The sequence below is a fragment of the Xenopus tropicalis genome, chromosome 4 (assembly GCF_000004195.4).
Source record: "Xenopus tropicalis strain Nigerian chromosome 4, UCB_Xtro_10.0, whole genome shotgun sequence".
Lineage (NCBI taxonomy): Eukaryota > Metazoa > Chordata > Amphibia > Anura > Pipidae > Xenopus > Xenopus tropicalis.
The window spans coordinates 136,536,223-136,554,478 of NC_030680.2; the positions used below are offsets into that span (position 1 = coordinate 136,536,223).

The 18,256-nt window shown below is 47.0% G+C and overlaps 1 protein-coding gene across 1 annotated transcript; it reads right to left on the bottom strand.

Annotated features, from left to right (window-relative positions):
* Positions 1 to 740: 740 nt before the first annotated feature.
* Positions 741 to 16,947, bottom strand: slc25a20 (solute carrier family 25 (carnitine/acylcarnitine translocase), member 20). The gene is given in 9 exon segments (NM_203768.1): positions 741 to 1,265; positions 3,131 to 3,255; positions 5,194 to 5,303; positions 9,344 to 9,416; positions 9,542 to 9,659; positions 11,073 to 11,163; positions 11,947 to 12,074; positions 12,734 to 12,826; positions 16,803 to 16,947. Coding segments are annotated over 9 exon segments (906 nt in total). The 5' UTR covers positions 16,908 to 16,947; the 3' UTR covers positions 741 to 1,202.
* Positions 16,948 to 18,256: the final 1,309 nt, after the last annotated feature.

Consider the following 18,256-nt stretch of genomic DNA (forward strand, 5'->3'; position numbering starts at 1 on the left):
AACAACATTAGTGAGGCGGCCTAGTGGTTCTGATGTAGAACGTTTCCAATTTTGCTTTATGCCCCCAGCTCCCCCCCCCCCATAGAAACTCTGCACTGTATGCCAATATAGTTAGTCCCCTGTACTTCAGAGAAATGTACCTACTGTATATAAAAACCCATTAAGTCTAAAGCATGACATCATCTTTTAAAGGTCCACTACACCCTAAATTATCTGCTATCAGGGAAATATTCAGCACAGTGTATTATCTATATCCACACTATAAGCAGCACCTGGGTGGCTTGTTCCTGCCAATTCTAATAAGTCAAGGCAAACCATAAGTGGGGCTTTTCAGCTGACCACACCCCAGTGACATCAAACCACACCCCCTGGATAAAATGGCTACAAGGTGATTAGAACACCATGGAGGGGCTATGGCAGGCAATATCCAGCCAATAAACAGTCTCTAGAGTACTGCATTATGTGTATAGATAGGTAACAAATAACATAGTAATAATAATAATAATGATTGCTCTGACCGCTGAAGAAAGGTAAGTTCCCTAACAAAGTATTTATATTCTGTGTGATTTGTAGCACTTGCATCCACTGGTAAAGACAGAGATGAGTGACACAAAGGCCCAGAGGCCATAAATCTACTCTTTTTTACACCATCAAAACAGAAGGCCCATTGGCAAACAACACAATGTGTCAGTACCCATGGGCGAGTGAGATTCCAACTGTAATTAATCAAGACGAGTGACATTTGTTAGAAGGCTAAAGTTTTACTGCTGCTAAAATGCATGTATAAAATGTATCCGTTAGAGCGACACAGACTGTCCCAACAAGTGGTCTGTGAGCCGATTAAGCGCCCCATTGGCTACACAGAGCGCTGGTGTGAGGAACAGTAAAACCCTGTTACACATATAATTATTATACAGAGTATTTGATACTTTTAGCCATATACATTCATATACTGAAGAGGCTTATCTTCCCCAAATGACTGGGGCACTAGCATGTACACCAAAAGCTGGGTAGGGCTATGGGGTGTCTCAGTCTCAGATGTAAGACTTCGGTGTTAAGAGAACAGCACTAATTTAGCACCGCTCACTAATAAGGCAATTTATTGTGTATTTCAGTCCATGTAGTCATGGTGCTCTCTGAGAGGTACCTAGCAGCGCAGTCACCGACAGCCACATCTTCACTTCTACACCTAATTCTGGGTTTCACATGTTCGGTGCCATCCAGTTCAGGAATTTCATGGCTACCTCAAATCCAAGAAAACATGCCTAGGAACAAGAGGGCAGACAGACATCATTTTGAAAAACTATTTCAGGTATTAGCAAAAAATGCTTATTTAAAAAATAAATGACCATACTTATTGTTATTACTGCTGCTACAGTCAGCATATCATTGTCACCCAGTATGGCCCATCTAATCTAGCTAGCTTGTCACCCAGGGTTCCGTCATCTGATGTAGCTGGCTTGTCACCCAGAGTCCCATCATCTGATCTAGCTAGCTTGTCACCCAGGGTCCAATAATCTGATCTAGCTATCTTGTCACCCAGGGTCCAATAATCTGATCTAGCTAGCTTGTCACCTAAGGTCCCATCATCTGATCTAGCTAGCTTGTCACCCAAATTCCTATCATATGGTCTAGCTAGCTTGTCACCTAAGGTCCCATCATCTGATCTAGCTAGCTTGTCACCCAAATTCCTATCATATGGTCTAGCTAGCTTGTCACCTAAGGTCCCATCATCTGATCTAGCTAGCTTGTCACCCAAATTCCTATCATATGGTCTAGCTAGCTTGTCACCTAAGGTCCCATCATCTGATCTAGTTAGCTTGTCACCCAAATTCATATCATATGGTCTAGCTAGCTTGTCACCTAAGGTCCCATCATCTGATCTAGCTAGCTTGTCACCCAAATTCCTATCATACGGTCTAGCTAGCTTGCCACCCAGAGTCCCATCATCTGATCTAACTAGACACAAAGCTGCATTATCATGTGTAGCTAGACTGGCACTCTATCTTACACAGCAAGCAAGACCCTATCTAATGTGGCTAGCCTGTCAGCCAGAGTTGCTTGATCTAATGTAGCTAGGAACACACAGGAGTGTCTAACAAGCAGGGGTGTAGCAGAAGTTAAACTACATGGCATCCCCTCTAACATCCACAGCAGACTCTCAGTGATAGCTTTGCCATAAAATGTGTTGCCCTGCTTCCATCTTTAGCATGGCTCTGTGAGCATGAACATTTTCCCAGTGACATGTGAGTCTTACTGAATAGTGAATTCTCCTGTGATTGCCTCTGGAGATGTTATGTGTGACTGCAAGGAAGTGCTTGCTACGATGGGCCACTCTACAGCATTTTATATCATGTGCTACATTGCTAAATGTCCTGTCTGCTGTCAGTCTAACATAGTGTTTCCATAACTACATGGCACATTGAAAAAAATTGGAGCTCTACAATAGGCTTTCCTGGGGTCCTCAGATAAAACTGTTTGAACCACTGAATATTTTCTGCATTTTCCAACAATTAAGCAGGGGAAAGCACTCTGATAGTGTATTACCCTCTACATACTATATAACCTATGTTAAAGTTTCAATTGTTGTATATGAGTCATATTCTAATTTAGGGGCAAGGGCTAGGCCAGGTGGCTAAGGAAAGTACTGGCCGGTGTTACAAATGTGATGGTTAAGAGATCAGGTGCCGTAATTTAGGCTGCACTGTGCGACTACAAGAAGCGATTTAGCAGCACCAGAATAAGGAAAGCCTATAAGTACGTGAATGTGGAAAGAAAATAGTTGGTTTCTTGCTAGTGCATCCGGCAATGCGTAAATTAAAAACACAATCCTGCCTTAATTGAAGCAAATCTAGTGATGAGCCAGGCTGAGACAGGGGGTTGTTATAGGGCAGAAACTGACCCTGGCAGTTCTGAGCTGGTAGAAGAAAGCTGAAGATCTTCTGTCTCTGTTGGTACAAAAAATACCAACCTGTGCCCTGTGTAATGCAGCTCCAAGGAGCCGGGCTGAATCTGACTAACTTGGTCACATTGGTGCCACCAGGAATGAAAGCACTGGAAATCACAACTTTCTGTGTTTGTGGTGATACCCATTGCCGCTAAAGAAGGTGGATACTGTGTGTGCTCTTACCGCATTAGCCGGGAATGCCCGCAGCATAACTGCCGTGAAGCCTTTGTATAGGGATCCTATGCCTTCCTCTCGGATCAACTCTCGTAAAACGTCCCTGAATCCATTTGGATACTTCCCTGCTGGAGCTATAGAAAAGGAAAACACAAAAAGCCCACAGTTAGTCATTTCCATAGCTAGATGAACAACAACACTTGCTTTACAGGCATCGGCTATCAGTGATCCCTGCCGAAAAATGGAATTCTCCAGCGCTTCAAGTGGATACAGGTAATATGATGAGATGGGTCAGGTCACACTCACAGCCCTGTCGGGTTCCACCAGAACCTTCACCTGTGGTATCTTGCTAACATGATGTTATTAATGCTAATTTGCCATGTTTTGAGTTGCACAGTGTAATATACGATTCCTCTTTCGTTGCATTAGGCCATAAGAGCCAGCTCCTAAGCTCTGTATACCCTAAGAAAGGTTCGGAGTGCCAGCTTGGTATGCCAATTCATTTTCACTACCCATATACACAGCACTACAGAATATAATTTAGCAACAAACTAAAATATACTCACAGCACTGCAGGATGTGAAAATGAAATAATGAACTTGTATCTCCTGTGTACACTGTAATTAAATCTGTGCCAGGTAACGGTCATTAACTAAGCAAAGTGACAGCGTAATGATGTGTTCTCCATGCAGAACTGCAATGACCCACATGAAATGAAAACAATTAATTGCGCTGTAGCTTTGCTGATTTCTCAATGAATGAATGACCCCGATGAGTCACTGTTACCAGGGAAATTTGTAAGAAGGATGCCTAAAAACTGCTGCACAACGGAACCAGGCCACCGCCTCTGCAATTAATCATTTACTGTTACTTATATAACTACTGGGGATTTCTGGGTTATCATAGGGATAACTGAAAACTTGGAGGACTAATGGACATCTCAAATGTGTTTCAAAAGTTAGGGCCCAGACTGGCAATCTGTAGATTCTGGCAAATGCCATAGACAGTTACTATTTATTGTGCAGTATGGGCCCCTGTGTATCTGAAACGCCAGGGCCTATTCTGAATGCACCAGTCTGGGGTACTTTTTATTATACAACTGCACCAAGTGAGGGAATACAGGTTATGGGCGATAGCTCTTAGTACAAGTGAGGGAATACAGGGGTATGGGAGATAGCTCTCAGTACAAGTGAGGGAATACAGGGGTATGGGAGATAGATCTCAGTACAAGTGAGGGAATACAGGGGTAGGGGGGATAGCTCTCAGTACAAGTGAGGGAATACAGGGGTAGGGGAGATAGCTCTCAGTACAAGTGAGGGAATACAGGGGTATGGGAGATAGCTCTCAGTACAAGTGAGGGAATACAGGGGTATGGGAGATAGCTCTCAGTACAAGTGAGGGAATACAGGGGTAGGGGGGATAGCTCTCAGTACAAGTGAGGGAATACAGGGGTATGGGAGATAGCTCTCAGTACAAGTGAGGGAATACAGGGTTATGGGAGATAGCTCTTAGTACAAGTTGATCCAGGGACTGGTCCGATTGCCATCTTGGAGTCAGGAAGGAATTTTTTCCCCTCTGAGGCAAATTAGAGAGGCTTCAGATGGGGTTTTTTGCCTTCCTCTGGATCAACTAGCACTTGGCAGGTTATATATAGGCATTATGGTTGAAAGTGATGGACGTATGTCTTTTTTCACCCTAACTTACTATGTTACTATGTAACTTCTACTTTCCCAGCATTCTTTCGCAATACCCTGGGCCAGTGCAAGCACTGTACAATAGTTGTTGTTACCAGGGATTGCTGAGTAGTAGAAAATGACGGCATGGCGCTATCATAAGAGGCACTCCGGGACCATGGGCTTTTTAAAGAGACGTTCCAGTCTGAGGTCCCCGGTATCAATTAAAGTCACTGGGGGGGGCCTAACAATTTGGAAACCCTCAGTAATAGCAAGAAAGGGCATGATGCAGAGCTAGATCATTAGCTTGAAGAACAGAGAGAGAGACAGTCTCCAAGGCTGTTGCTGAAAAGAATGGCGACACCCTGGAGGGTTGCGCGAGAACGAGACTTCACCCACCTGTCTGGAAGCGAGATTTTAGCACGTCTGGAGGAATTGCAACAGCCCAGTTAAAGATTCCTGCCATTCCGCCAGCAAAGAGAATTTTCGGAACACTCAGCTCACTTACACTGTAAGGAAACATGAACAGCAGAATTCAGAGACAGTTCTAAGGCCTGCGGCAATCCCTGAAAAACAGGCAAAGAATTTGCTTGCTAGGGATAACTTGGCCTTGTGACCTAATGCTTGCGTATGCAACAAATCAAAGCTAAATACCGGCAAGTTTGTATCATAAAATCCATAAATATCACAGCAGTGATTTAAGCCACATGTTCAGGGTTTGGCAAGCTTTACTTGTCCTTTAAAAGGCCTTTTGTCTTTGTGGGACCATATAAGCTGCCTTATTTTTTTGTGGTCAGCTTAGATAAACATAAAAAGTCGGCAACATCAAGGCAGCATCTATTGTATGCCCCCAATGTAGTTCTTACAATGTTCAGACTTAAAGGGTTAGTTCACCTTTAAAAGCTGTAGTATTATGTAAACAGCAATATTGCACCTGGGCTTCATTTTAATTCTTTTCAGCAGACCTCCAGTTTGATGTTTTAGCAGCTCTCTCATTGCTAGGGTGCAATTTACCCTAGCAACCAGGCAGAGGCTTGCACGAGAGACTGCAGAATGAATAGGAGTGGGTCTGAATAGAAAGATGAAGAATAAATAAGTACATTTTAGCCTCAAAGAGCAACTGATTTTTGGCTGCCGAAGTCAGTGACCCCCTATATGAGTGCTGGTCCTCTGTTATATATATATATATATATATATATATATATATATATATATATATATATAAAAAGGAAGAGTGGAGCACACCCTACAAAGGCTCAAATGCCTTGGGTTCTGGCAAAATGAGGAAATATAAGGACAGAGAGCCGCACGCACAAGGACTTAATGATTAGTGAAAACATTTATTTGAAAAAAATCCAACGTTTCGAGTACTGACTGTTTTGTCCCTGAAGAAGAGTACAGTCAGTACTCGAAACGTTGGATTTTTTCAAATAAATGTTTTCACTAATCATTAAGTCCTTGTGCGTGCGGCTCTCTGTCCTTATATATATATATTATATATATATATATTTATATATATATATATATATATATATATATATTATATATATATATATATATATATATATATATATATATATCAATCCAAATGGTGTCCGCACTCCAAGGCTCAATATTATGCGGGGTGCATAGCCAAAATTATGTATATATAGAAAATAATCATCTGTGGCCAGCACACCCTTCAATGCTTTATCAAAAATTTATTGAAAATATATTGTTAAAACCTATATATATATATATATATATATATATATATACACACACATATATAAATATAAAAGTTCCCGATAAACAGCACTCACGATATAGTGAAATCTCAGGCGCCTGGGTGCAATCCTCTTCAGCGTAGATAGTAAACAAAATATGAATCGCATCGCTCAGGACTTACAACAAAATTGTAGTTTATTAAGTGTAAAAAAAGACAACTGACGTTTCGGCCACAATTGCAGCCTTTTTCAAAGTTGCCAAAAAACAGTACATCTAAACTTAAATACCCTGTGTGGCGGGAAACTCGATAGTGACGTGTCAAAAATGACGTATACACTCAGTGAAATTGGTTACATACAATGAAATGAAAAAATAAAATAAAATAACAATGCCCTTTACCATGTGTCAGAAATATTTTTTCAATGTGTGTAATAAAGGATATAAAATAATGTTGTAAACTGTGTCACAGTTCTTTTAGCCGCGTAATGTGCTCTAACTTGCTCCTACTATTGGGGCGCGGGGCTACGTCCTTAATGTATCAATATTGAATTATTTACGGCCCATACTTCTCTAATTTGTATAGATAAAATAGAGGGGTTAGTTGGACTCCAAAGGGTATCACAAAACAAGTGCGCTATAAATTTTCAAGCATTATAAACATCACTGCATATTATAATTAATTTCGTAATATAATTATACATTCAAAAGATTTTAAGAGTAAGATATCCAGCAAGCAGAATACGAGTGAAAGAAGTGTACATAGTTATTTGAAAATTATTAAGAAACCCCATTACCTCAATGGACCAGGACCCCCGTGGTGCCGTTCAAGTAATTACCTCCTCAGTGATATTGGGGAATAAAATCCCCTATTTCAGCCTCGAATAGTAGGGAGTGTGTTCATGTCCTCTGTGGTATAGGTTTACTTGGTGTTCGGATGCGTTGCTAAGGTCATGTTGCTATGGACCTGTGCGTCTTGTGGGGCCTTAGCAACGCGTCCGAACACCAAGTAAACCTATACCTTTGGAGTCCAACTAACCCCTCTATTTTATCTATACAAATTAGAGAAGTATGGGCCGTAAATAATTCAATATTGATACATTAAGGACGTAGCCCCGCGCCCCAATAGTAGGAGCAAGTTAGAGCACATTACGCGGCTAAAAGAACTGTGACACAGTGTACAACATTATTTTATATCCTTTATTACACACATTGAAAAAATATTTCTGACACATGGTAAAGGGCATTTTTATTTTATTTTTTCATTTCATTGTATGTAACCAATTTCACTGAGTGTATACGTCATTTTTGACACGTCACTATCGAGTTTCCCGCCACACAGGGTATTTAAGTTTAGATGTACTGTTTTTTGGCAACTTTGAGAAAGGCTGCAATTGTGGCCGAAACGTCAGTTGTCTGTTTCTACACTTAATAAACTACAATTTTGTTGTAAGTCCTGAGCGATGCGATTCATATTTTGTTTACTATATATATAAATATATATCAATGCTCATGAAGAAGATCCTTTAATTAGACACCACTGACAGGCTGCCAGCTCTTGCTTCTTGGCATTACTACCCAATTAATAATGGCTGTACTGTGAGCTGGAAGTGGCAATCCATGTGCTGGGATTATGCACAGTGCCACTACTGTCTCATTCGTATGCTTCCCTGAAACTAAAACAGCACCAACTTCCCCCAACAACACAGAATGTAGCTAGGAAATAGAAAAACACTGATATAATTAGCAGCACTGAAAATTCAAAGGTTGTTAGTACCTCGGGACATCAAGGCTTTCCTTGGCATTTGCAGAATGCTGCTAACTACCACCATCCAGTGATGGGAGTGCTAGGAGAGTACTGTAAGGCTCTGACTGCTCAAAGAGGTCTGTGGAGAATAGGGCCACGCAGGGCATTGAGGGGCTGAGAATCCCACAGTACGTCACTGCTTGGAGGGGCTACATGTGACCCATGGGCCCCCAGCCCTGATCTACATTATACTAGTATGTTGTTAGTCAGTCAGCAGGGGGCAGTAACCCCCACAGCTTTTTGTTTATGGAGATTTTTTTTAATGTGTGCATTTGTGGCTATACACATTTTTGCCCATTAGCCAGATGGTATATAAGGGATTAGGGTCTGCCCCTGCTTCCAACATAGCACAAGTTAGGGTGAAGACACACAGAGCTACTAGTAGCAGCTACTTGTGGCTACTTAAATAGACAATGCTGATCATTTACTGATAATTGTCTCTACGTGTGTTTTAGCAGAGCCAATTCTCAGTATTGTCTATGGCAGGGGATTTTCTGGCATTTAGTAGCCATGACAAGTAGCTGCTACTAAATAGCTCTGTGTGTCTTGGCCCTTAGGGGATGGGTAGGAGAGATGTCTAAGTGCCACCCACACACACACTCCTTGTAAATACTGTGCTGCCCAAAGCTGGCAGTGCTGTATTCATGAAGGCAAACATAGGTCTCAGAAAGGGAGCACAGAGACCATTGGCATTTTATCAAAAGAGGGCAGGGTGCCAGGTGCAAAAAAAAAAATGGGGGTTTGTGCCAGTCTTTTGCAATCTGCACACTGCCTTTCAGTATGTAAATGACCCCTAAAGTGTTTACCCTCACTTTGAAGCCAAAGGCAATGAATGGGTGTCTGCATGTCGGTGTTGTATCTATTACACTAAGACATATCATTCCATCTTAAAATTATTTCACAGAGGCAAAATCTCTTATAATCTATCACTGTTCTTAAAGTAGTCGGATCTGACTGCTCAACTGAAAATGTTCTGATGCTTTGAGAGGCTGTAGGTTGGTCCAGCCCAGAAAGCAATTGAATCCTAAGTTTGATTACCTGTGTCCCTCTGGTGTGAGGATGTTCTTCAGCCATTCGTAGGTCATGAAGTACATTCCACTGGCCGGAACATCTACAAAACAGCCAGCCAGGAAACACAAATTAGAAAACAGCGACCTCTAGTGGAGAAAATAAAATAGTAACAAAATACATGTAAGTTGCTATAATGCAGGTAAAAAATTCACCTTCCCCACATACCTCTCATAAGTGTGAGCACCGTCCCTTTGTATATTCCCCGAATTCCGGCCTCTCTGTACAGCTGCTTGGCACAATCCATGGGGCCAGCATATTTGACTTCTCCAGAGGCAGCCTGGATCTGCAAGAGCACATTAGTGTGTAATGTATGGGGAGCCATTATAATAACAGGCCAGCTGTACTGGCACAGTATCTCACAGACTCACAGGGTAACTCCAAGAGGAGCAGGATGATATTTTTAAGCATGAAGTTTCAGGAGAGAAACCGTTATGGTTGGCGACCATGAGCTATGTTTTGTAAATAGTTAACATTACAAAGGAGAAAATAGGACAATAAAGGTGGCCTTACATGGGCAGAATTTAGCTGGAGATTTGGAAGCTCATCTGCCCATGTATGGGGCACTTTGACAATCCTACCCAACCAATATCTGTCCAGATATCAACTGGACAAATTTAAAAATCTCATGATCTCAAGGTGGGCAAATCAGGGAAAGATCAACTTGTTTGGCGACCTCGCCATATGAGGGGATCTTTCAATGCATGGCCAGCTTATAAGTTGGGAGATAATGAAGTACAGTATGTAATGAGTCAAAGGCCATCTAATGAAGGTATTTACATTCATCTAAATACAATTAAGCTGCACCACTAACCAATAAATTCCTTTGCTCTACACACATCTCCGCCATATAATTTGCCTTAGTGCATGAATTCTCCATAACCTCAGGAGAGCCAAAGGCTATTCCCTCTGCTAAGGCAGCAAGACATATCAACCCTGCCCACCCTTACCTGTCCCCCCTCTCAGCCCCAGGCCAGGGTGAGGGTGCTAGTGTAATAGAGTGCTGGTGTGATTTCCTTACACCTAACCTCCTGTCAAAAAGATGGAAGTTCAGCTCTAAAAATGGCCCCTAGTAAAATACCACCTGAGGCACTGGGTTGAATAGCTGGCACATAAGGAGAGGGAATAATAGTAATACTAACTCATCTTCATACCAGTGCACCTCAGATCAAGTTGGGAAATCTGTAAATGCAACCGCACAGTTTGTCCAGTACCCTAGTAGCAATGCTGTGGAACTGCCCTCACAGGTTCTACAGGAGCCATGTCTGTGGATATGGTCCGGAGGGGTTTTCCCTGCAGCTGCTAAACATATACCTACCTACTCATAGGAACAAGCACACACATGAGCTTTACAGGCTGTTTACAAGTGCAGTCTCTTAGTGAAGCAGCAGCAGGAATGCTATTATGGGGCCAGAGAGCCTAGAAGTTCCTGCTAGCACATAATCATTATATAATCTGTAATGTATAGTGATATAGAACTAATAAATGTATGTTGCTGGGCTGCAAACTAAATTCTCATTATAAGTAATAAACACAGCTCTACTAGAAATAACCCCCCCTTTTCCCGTCACTGTCATTTGCTACCACAAAAACAAAACATACAGGCATAGGGTGTCAAAAGGAAACAATTCTCCATGATAAATGAGCTTTGGGTTACAACTGGTTATGTAGCAGCACTTTCTGTGGCCCTTCTGCTTACCTGCAAGAGGCACTTGATTCGCTCACCTGGAGCCATGATCGCAGTAGTAAATACTCCCGACAGCATCCCGGCAGCAAAGAGTTGTGGGTATCTAAAAACAGATCAGTAGTGTTGTACATAAAGTGACTGACAGAGAAGGTTCTCGTGACTTGACTATGGATCAGCTATAATCAAAAACTGCCCAGTGACACCTAACTGGCCAGTCATTTTAAAGACAGTACAGTACTATTCTGTCTGCACCCTGCCAGGCCAACAGTGACAGACAATAAGAGGATCAGGCAGTAATACTGAGATGCCTGAGCTTAAGCTAGGATACCCTTAAACCCAGGCTGCTTTTAGTTGCCAGGCCCAAAGCTGCGGCTTTCTTTTCCAGTGATCAGAGGGCCGGATAGTAAAATTCTCCTTTAGAGCCCCAAGGTGCCATATTAATATGTTTAATGGCCACTCACTCTAACAGAAGGTTATTTACTGAACCTTCTGCTGAATACAAGAAAAGCCAGCAACAAAGCAGAGGGGGTGCCGTCCCTGTCCTGGTGATTACCATCAGCCCATAAAATGTTCCAAGACAGTATCATGTCATTTCATATTCCAACTGGCCTTAGTGGACACCAAGGACCATTTGCACCAGTTGCTGGTGTGTTGCAGCATTTTGGCCTGAACTGGGAGTCAAAATAGCCCCTAGCATTGCAAGTACACAGAGGCCCTAGCAGCCCCCCCCCAGCCCAATAAATAGTAAGTGTCTATGGCATCTTACAGAAGCCCCTCTGGCATTTGCCTGAACCCACAGATTGCCTGCCTGACAGAAATACTCACACACACACACACACACACAGACACCTCTATAGGAATAGTTGGAAAATAGAAAAGAACTTACGTCAGAATGTCCTCAGGGTGCTTTTGCTGGAGCTTTTTACCAAGGCCAAAGCCGAAAAAGCAAACAGCAAACATGGGTGTTACACCGATAATGGGAGCTGCCATGCCTTTGTACAAGCCGCGGAGACCCTGAAAAGCAAGAGTGTGAGGTGAGTATCTGCGCCATGTTTCCCCTCCTAGAGCGCAGCTCAGTGCAAAGACAAAGCAGTGATAAACCGAAACAAATAATTTGTGTAATATGCTTATCATAAACATGCTGCCATGTCGGACTGGCAATCTGTGGATTCAGGCAAATGCCAGAGGGGCTGCTGTAAGATGCCATAGACAGTCACTATTTATTGGGCTGGGAAGGCTGTCTGTGTACTTGGAATGCCGGGGCCTACTAAATTCATATAACACACTAGGGCATCACGGGACACTTTGTCTGTGTGTTTGGAGTGTGGAAGGAACCCCAAGAAAACACAGGGAGAAATTACAAGCCCCTTGCAGGCAGCACCTATGTTGGAATTGAACTCAAAACCCCCACCATGTAATCAACAGAGTAACAAAGTAACAAAAATAATGAAACTGTAGCCTCACAGAGCAATAGTTGTTTGGCTGCCGGAGTCAGTGACCCCCATTTGAAAGCTGGAAAGTGTCAGAAGAGGAAAGCCAATTATTCAAACTCTATTAAAAAAAAAATGAAGACCAATTGAAAACTTGATAAGAATAGGCTATTCTATAACATACTAAAAATGAACCTGAATGTGAACCACCCCTTTAATGCAGATTACACAAAGGCAACGTACCTCATTTACAAGAGTCTTTTTAAAGCAATCAAAGGTTCCAGAATATAAGGGAGGTATCCCCGGCACCGGCTTTGGTTGGGTTTGAATCCGAACCTATCAAATATGAGACAAAAGGTTATTTTGATACATACTCATTGCATGGTAAAGTCAAGCTAACTGGGAGGTAAATGAGGATACAGCACCCTCTCCCTATACACACTGCTCCACACAGCACTCAGTGCCAAAGCTGGCATTATAAAGAGAGGGCGACCTATGACTGTGTTGGTATATTGCCAAGACATCGTACCTGGCAGTACAGGAGGGTGGCGCTATAGTAGGCAGAGCATGTGAATTGGGAGCATTACAATTCCCCTTTGCACTGCCCAGTATGTAGTGGGATTAGCCAGTGAATGTAGGAATGCAGAGAGTGGGACTGACATGCAGGTAGTGATTAACTTACTAACCTGCTCTCCGGCCTCCAGGGCCTTTAACCCACAAAGCAGCTGCCGCCTGTAACCTCTGGCTAAGGAGCTGCAGTCTGTCTGTCCTTCTGTTACTTTCTAACCCAATGCACCCTCTGCCCAGTTCTTTGGCTCCTCGGCCATGGCCTTCCCAACTCATTTCTCCTGCTACTTTCTCATGGCCTATCAATCCAGGGTTCCCAAGTGCAGGGATGTCCAACATTTTATGTTTTCAACTACAACTCCCATAATCCCCTGCCTTAGGAGCTGACATTAACTGCATTTCAGGAACTTTACGGTTTAATGTATAATTTAGTATGGATTTAAAAGTGCTAATGATTCTATATACTGTACTAGGCCTTTCCTGTCCCCCTTCTACTTCTTCTTTCAGGGGGCTCTCCTGCAACCCTTCTCCCTATTCTTACAGGGGGCTCTCCTGTCACCCTTCTCCCTATCCTGGCAGGGGGCTCTCCTGTCACCCTTCTCCCTATCCTGGCAGGGGGCTCTCCCGTTGCCCTTCTCCCTATTCTTGCAGGGGGCTCTCCTGTCGCCCTTCTCCCTATCCTGGCAGGGGGTTCACCTGTCACCCTTCTCCCTTATCCTGGCAGGGGGTTCACCTGTCACCCTTCTCCCTATCCTGGCAGGGGGGTCACCTGTCACCCTTCTCCCTATTCTTGCAGGGGGCTCTCCTGTCACCCTTCTCCCTATTCTTGCAGGGGGTTCACCTGTCACCCTTCTCGCTATCCTGGCAGGGGGCTCTCCTGTCACCCTTCTCCCTATCCTGGCAGGGGGCTCTCCTGTCACCCTTCTCCCTATCCTGGCAGGGGGCTCTCCTGTCACCCTTCTCCTTATCCTGGCAGGGGGCTCTCCTGTCACCCTTCTCCCTATCCTGGCAGGGGGGTCACCTGTCACCCTTCTCCCTATCCTGGCAGGGGGCTCTCCTGTCACCCTTCTCCCTATCCTGGCAGGGGGCTCTCCTGTCACCCTTCTCCCTATCCTGGCAGGGGGGTCACCTGTCACCCTTCTCCCTATCCTGGCAGGGGGCTCTCCTGTCGCCCTTCTCCCTATCCTGGCAGGGGGCTCTCCTGTCGCCCTTCTCCCTATCCTGGCAGGGGGCTCTCCTGTCGCCCTTCTCCCTATCCTGGCAGGGGGCTCTCCTGTCGCCCTTCTCCCTATCCTGGCAGGGGGGTCACCTGTCACCCTTCTCCCTATCCTGGCAGGGGGCTCTCCTGTCACCCTTCTCCCTATCCTGGCAGGGGGCTCTCCTGTCACCCTTCTCCCTATCCTGGCAGGGGGCTCTCCTGTCACCCTTCTCCCTATCCTGGCAGGGGGGTCACCTGTCACCCTTCTCCCTATCCTGGCAGGGGGCTCTCCTGTCAACCTTCTCCCTATCCTGGCAGGGGGTTCACCGGTCACCCTTCTCCCTATCCTGGCAGGGGGCTCTCCTGTCACCCTTCTCCCTATCCTGGCAGGGGGCTCTCCTGTCACCCTTCTCCCTATCCTGGCAGGGGGTTCACCGGTCACCCTTCTCCCTATCCTGGCAGGGGGCTCTCCTGTCGCCCTTCTCCCTATCCTGGCAGGGGGCTCTCCTGTCGCCCTTCTCCCTATCCTGGCAGGGGGCTCTCCTGTCGCCCTTCTCCCTATCCTGGCAGGGGGCTCTCCTGTCACCCTTCTCCCTATCCTGGCAGGGGGCTCTCCTGTCACCCTTCTCCCTATCCTGGCAGGGGGGTCACCTGTCACCCTTCTCCCTATCCTGGCAGGGGGCTCTCCTGTCAACCTTCTCCCTATCCTGGCAGGGGGTTCACCGGTCACCCTTCTCCCTATCCTGGCAGGGGGCTCTCCTGTCACCCTTCTCCCTATCCTGGCAGGGGGCTCTCCTGTCACCCTTCTCCCTATCCTGGCAGGGGGTTCACCGGTCACCCTTCTCCCTATCCTGGCAGGGGGCTCTCCTGTCGCCCTTCTCCCTATCCTGGCAGGGGGCTCTCCTGTCGCCCTTCTCCCTATCCTGGCAGGGGGCTCTCCTGTCGCCCTTCTCCCTATCCTGGCAGGGGGCTCTCCTGTCGCCCTTCTCCCTATCCTGGCAGGGGGCTCTCCTGTCGCCCTTCTCCCTATCCTGGCAGGGGGGTCACCTGTCGCCCTTCTCCCTATCCTGGCAGGGGGCTCTCCTGTCGCCCTTCTCCCTATCCTAGCAGGGGGCTCTCCTGTCGCCCTTCTCCCTATCCTGGCAGGGGGGTCACCTGTCGCCCTTCTCCCTATCCTGGCAGGGGGCTCTCCTGTCAGCCTTCTCCCTATCCTGGCAGGGGGGTCACCTGTCGCCCTTCTCCCTATCCTGGCAGGGGGCTCTCCTGTCAGCCTTCTCCCTATCCTGGCAGGGGGGTCACCTGTCGCCCTTCTCCCTATCCTGGCAGGGGGCTCTCCTGTCACCCTTCTCCCTATCCTGGCAGGGGGCTCTCCTGTCACCCTTCTCCCTATCCTGGCAGGGGGCTCTCCTGTCAGCCTTCTCCCTATCCTGGCAGGGGGGTCACCTGTCGCCCTTCTCCCTATCCTGGCAGGGGGCTCTCCTGTCGCCCTTCTCCCTATCCTGGCAGGGGGCTCTCCTGTCACCCTTCTCCCTATCCTGGCAGGGGGCTCTCCTGTCACCCTTCTCCCTATCCTGGCAGGGGGCTCTCCTGTCGCCCTTCTCCCTATCCTGGCAGGGGGCTCTCCTGTCGCCCTTCTCCCTATCCTGGCAGGGGGCTCTCCTGTCACCCTTCTCCCTATCCTGGCAGGGGGCTCTCCTGTCGCCCTTCTCCCTATCCTGGCAGGGGGCTCTCCTGTCGCCCTTCTCCCTATCCTGGCAGGGGGGTCACCTGTCGCCCTTCTCCCTATCCTGGCAGGGGGCTCTCCTGTCGCCCTTCTCCCTATCCTGGCAGGGGGCTCTCCTGTCGCCCTTCTCCCTATCCTGGCAGGGGGGTCACCTGTCGCCCTTCTCCCTATCCTGGCAGGGGGCTCTCCTGTCGCCCTTCTCCCTATCCTGGCAGGGGGCTCTCCTGTCGCCCTTCTCCCTATCCTGGCAGGGGGCTCTCCTGTCGCCCTTCTCCCTATCCTGGCAGGGGGCTCTCCTGTCACCCTTCTCCCTATCCTGGCAGGGGGCTCTCCTGTCGCCCTTCTCCCTATCCTGGCAGGGGGCTCTCCTGTCGCCCTTCTCCCTATCCTGGCAGGGGGCTCTCCTGTCGCCCTTCTCCCTATCCTGGCAGGGGGCTCTCCTGTCGCCCTTCTCCCTATCCTGGCAGGGGGCTCTCCTGTCGCCCTTCTCCCTATCCTGGCAGGGGGCTCTCCTGTCGCCCTTCTCCCTATCCTGGCAGGGGGCTCTCCTGTCACCCTTCTCCCTATCCTGGCAGGGGGCTCTCCTGTATTTCTTCCCATTCCCTGAGCAGCCCTTGCCACTTTTATCACTATATCAGGCTGATATTCTTCCCTATTGGCTTACGGACGCAGGGACATGGGTTACTAAACTACAACTCCCAGAACCCTCTAACATTAAGGTTTCAAAATCTCTGCTTCCGGCTACCGGCAGGTGCTGGGAGTTGCAGATAACAGCAGGAGGGTCCCCTGACAGATATTCCGAGTGACCCACCTCCGCTCCTCACCTTAATAGTGTCCAGCGGGTGCCCGGCAAACACCAGGCAGATCCCTCCGAACCCGCCGGCAAAGAAGTTCTTCATGGGACTAATAGGCTGCGGTTGCTTGGCCATCCTGAGTGCGGTGAGGGGGAAGGCCGGTATCCGCTGAGTGAAAGGCACCTCTCCGGTACGGGGCAAATACTACTACCCCGACCTTTGCCCTACTTCACCCTCCAACCCTGAGACGACCAATAGCAGCAAGAAACGAAGGAAGCTGATACTAGCCAATCATCGTGCCTCATTCGGCTAAACCACGCCCTCTTCTTTAAATTGACACAAATAACTCGCCTATCGCCGCTCACTAGAGCACAAGCCCCGCCTCAGCCCTGTATAGTGGCAATGCGGAAGCCTGAGGCGCCATGTGTGTAACTGGCAAGAGAGTTCATTCATTTGTGTTTACCCTAAATTATTGTATTTTATACACACACACGGTTATCCTGACTAATACTGAGCGTACGTAGGTGCTGAGCGGCCTCCCAAAGGAATCTCTGGCTACTTCTGTGTGAAACATTTAACTGTTTTTGTTTCTGTTGTGTGTGTGGAACCTGGCGCTCACATGATCATTTCTTAACCCATGTATCGAGCTTCCGCCCTCACAGTTTGAAGAAAATTTACTTTTCAGCTTATTTTCCAGTATTAACACCCCATGATTCATTAATAAACGTGATGCAATACCAATTACATTTACACATAACTTGAAAGCCAGAATACTTTCTATCTTCCCCTCCTGTATCGATTATTGATTATATGTTACTCTGTATGTCCAATGTATGAAACCCACTTATTGTACAGCGCTGCGGGATATGTTGGCACTTTATAAATAAATGTTAATAATAATAATATCGTTAGGCAGCATTTTATTTTTGGGCTTCCATCCCCTTTCCTTGCCCACTGGGACGTGCATATACACAATACAGAGCTTTCCTGGGTTGGACTGGGATGGCAGGGCACCAGGAAAATACCCAGTTGGCAGGGTCGGACTGGGCCGCTGGGACACCGGGAAAATACCCAGTGGGCCCCAGCCCTGGGGGGCCCCAATGGCCCAGACCTGACCCTATTGCTGCTTTCTCTGACCTCCGATGTCCTCCCCTGAGGACAGGGGCCCCTGGGGGGGGGAGGTTTTAGGGGTGCGTGGCGGGGCCCCTGTGGGGGGAGTTTAGGGGTGCGCGACAGGGGCCCCTGGGGGGGGTTCAGGGGTGCACGATGGGGGCCCCTGTGGGGGGGTTTAGGGGTGCGCAGCGGGGGCCCCCGTACGCACGAGCGCAACCTTATAAAAGGGCCTGTTGCCGCCATACAAGGAGCAGAATAAGAAGCAGGAGCCACAAGAAGAGACGGGGCCGGAGCGCTCGGCTGCAGCCAGCACATCCCGCTGGCCTGGATAGTTTAATGAATGTTCTGCATTTCCATAATGCGTGTCCAGT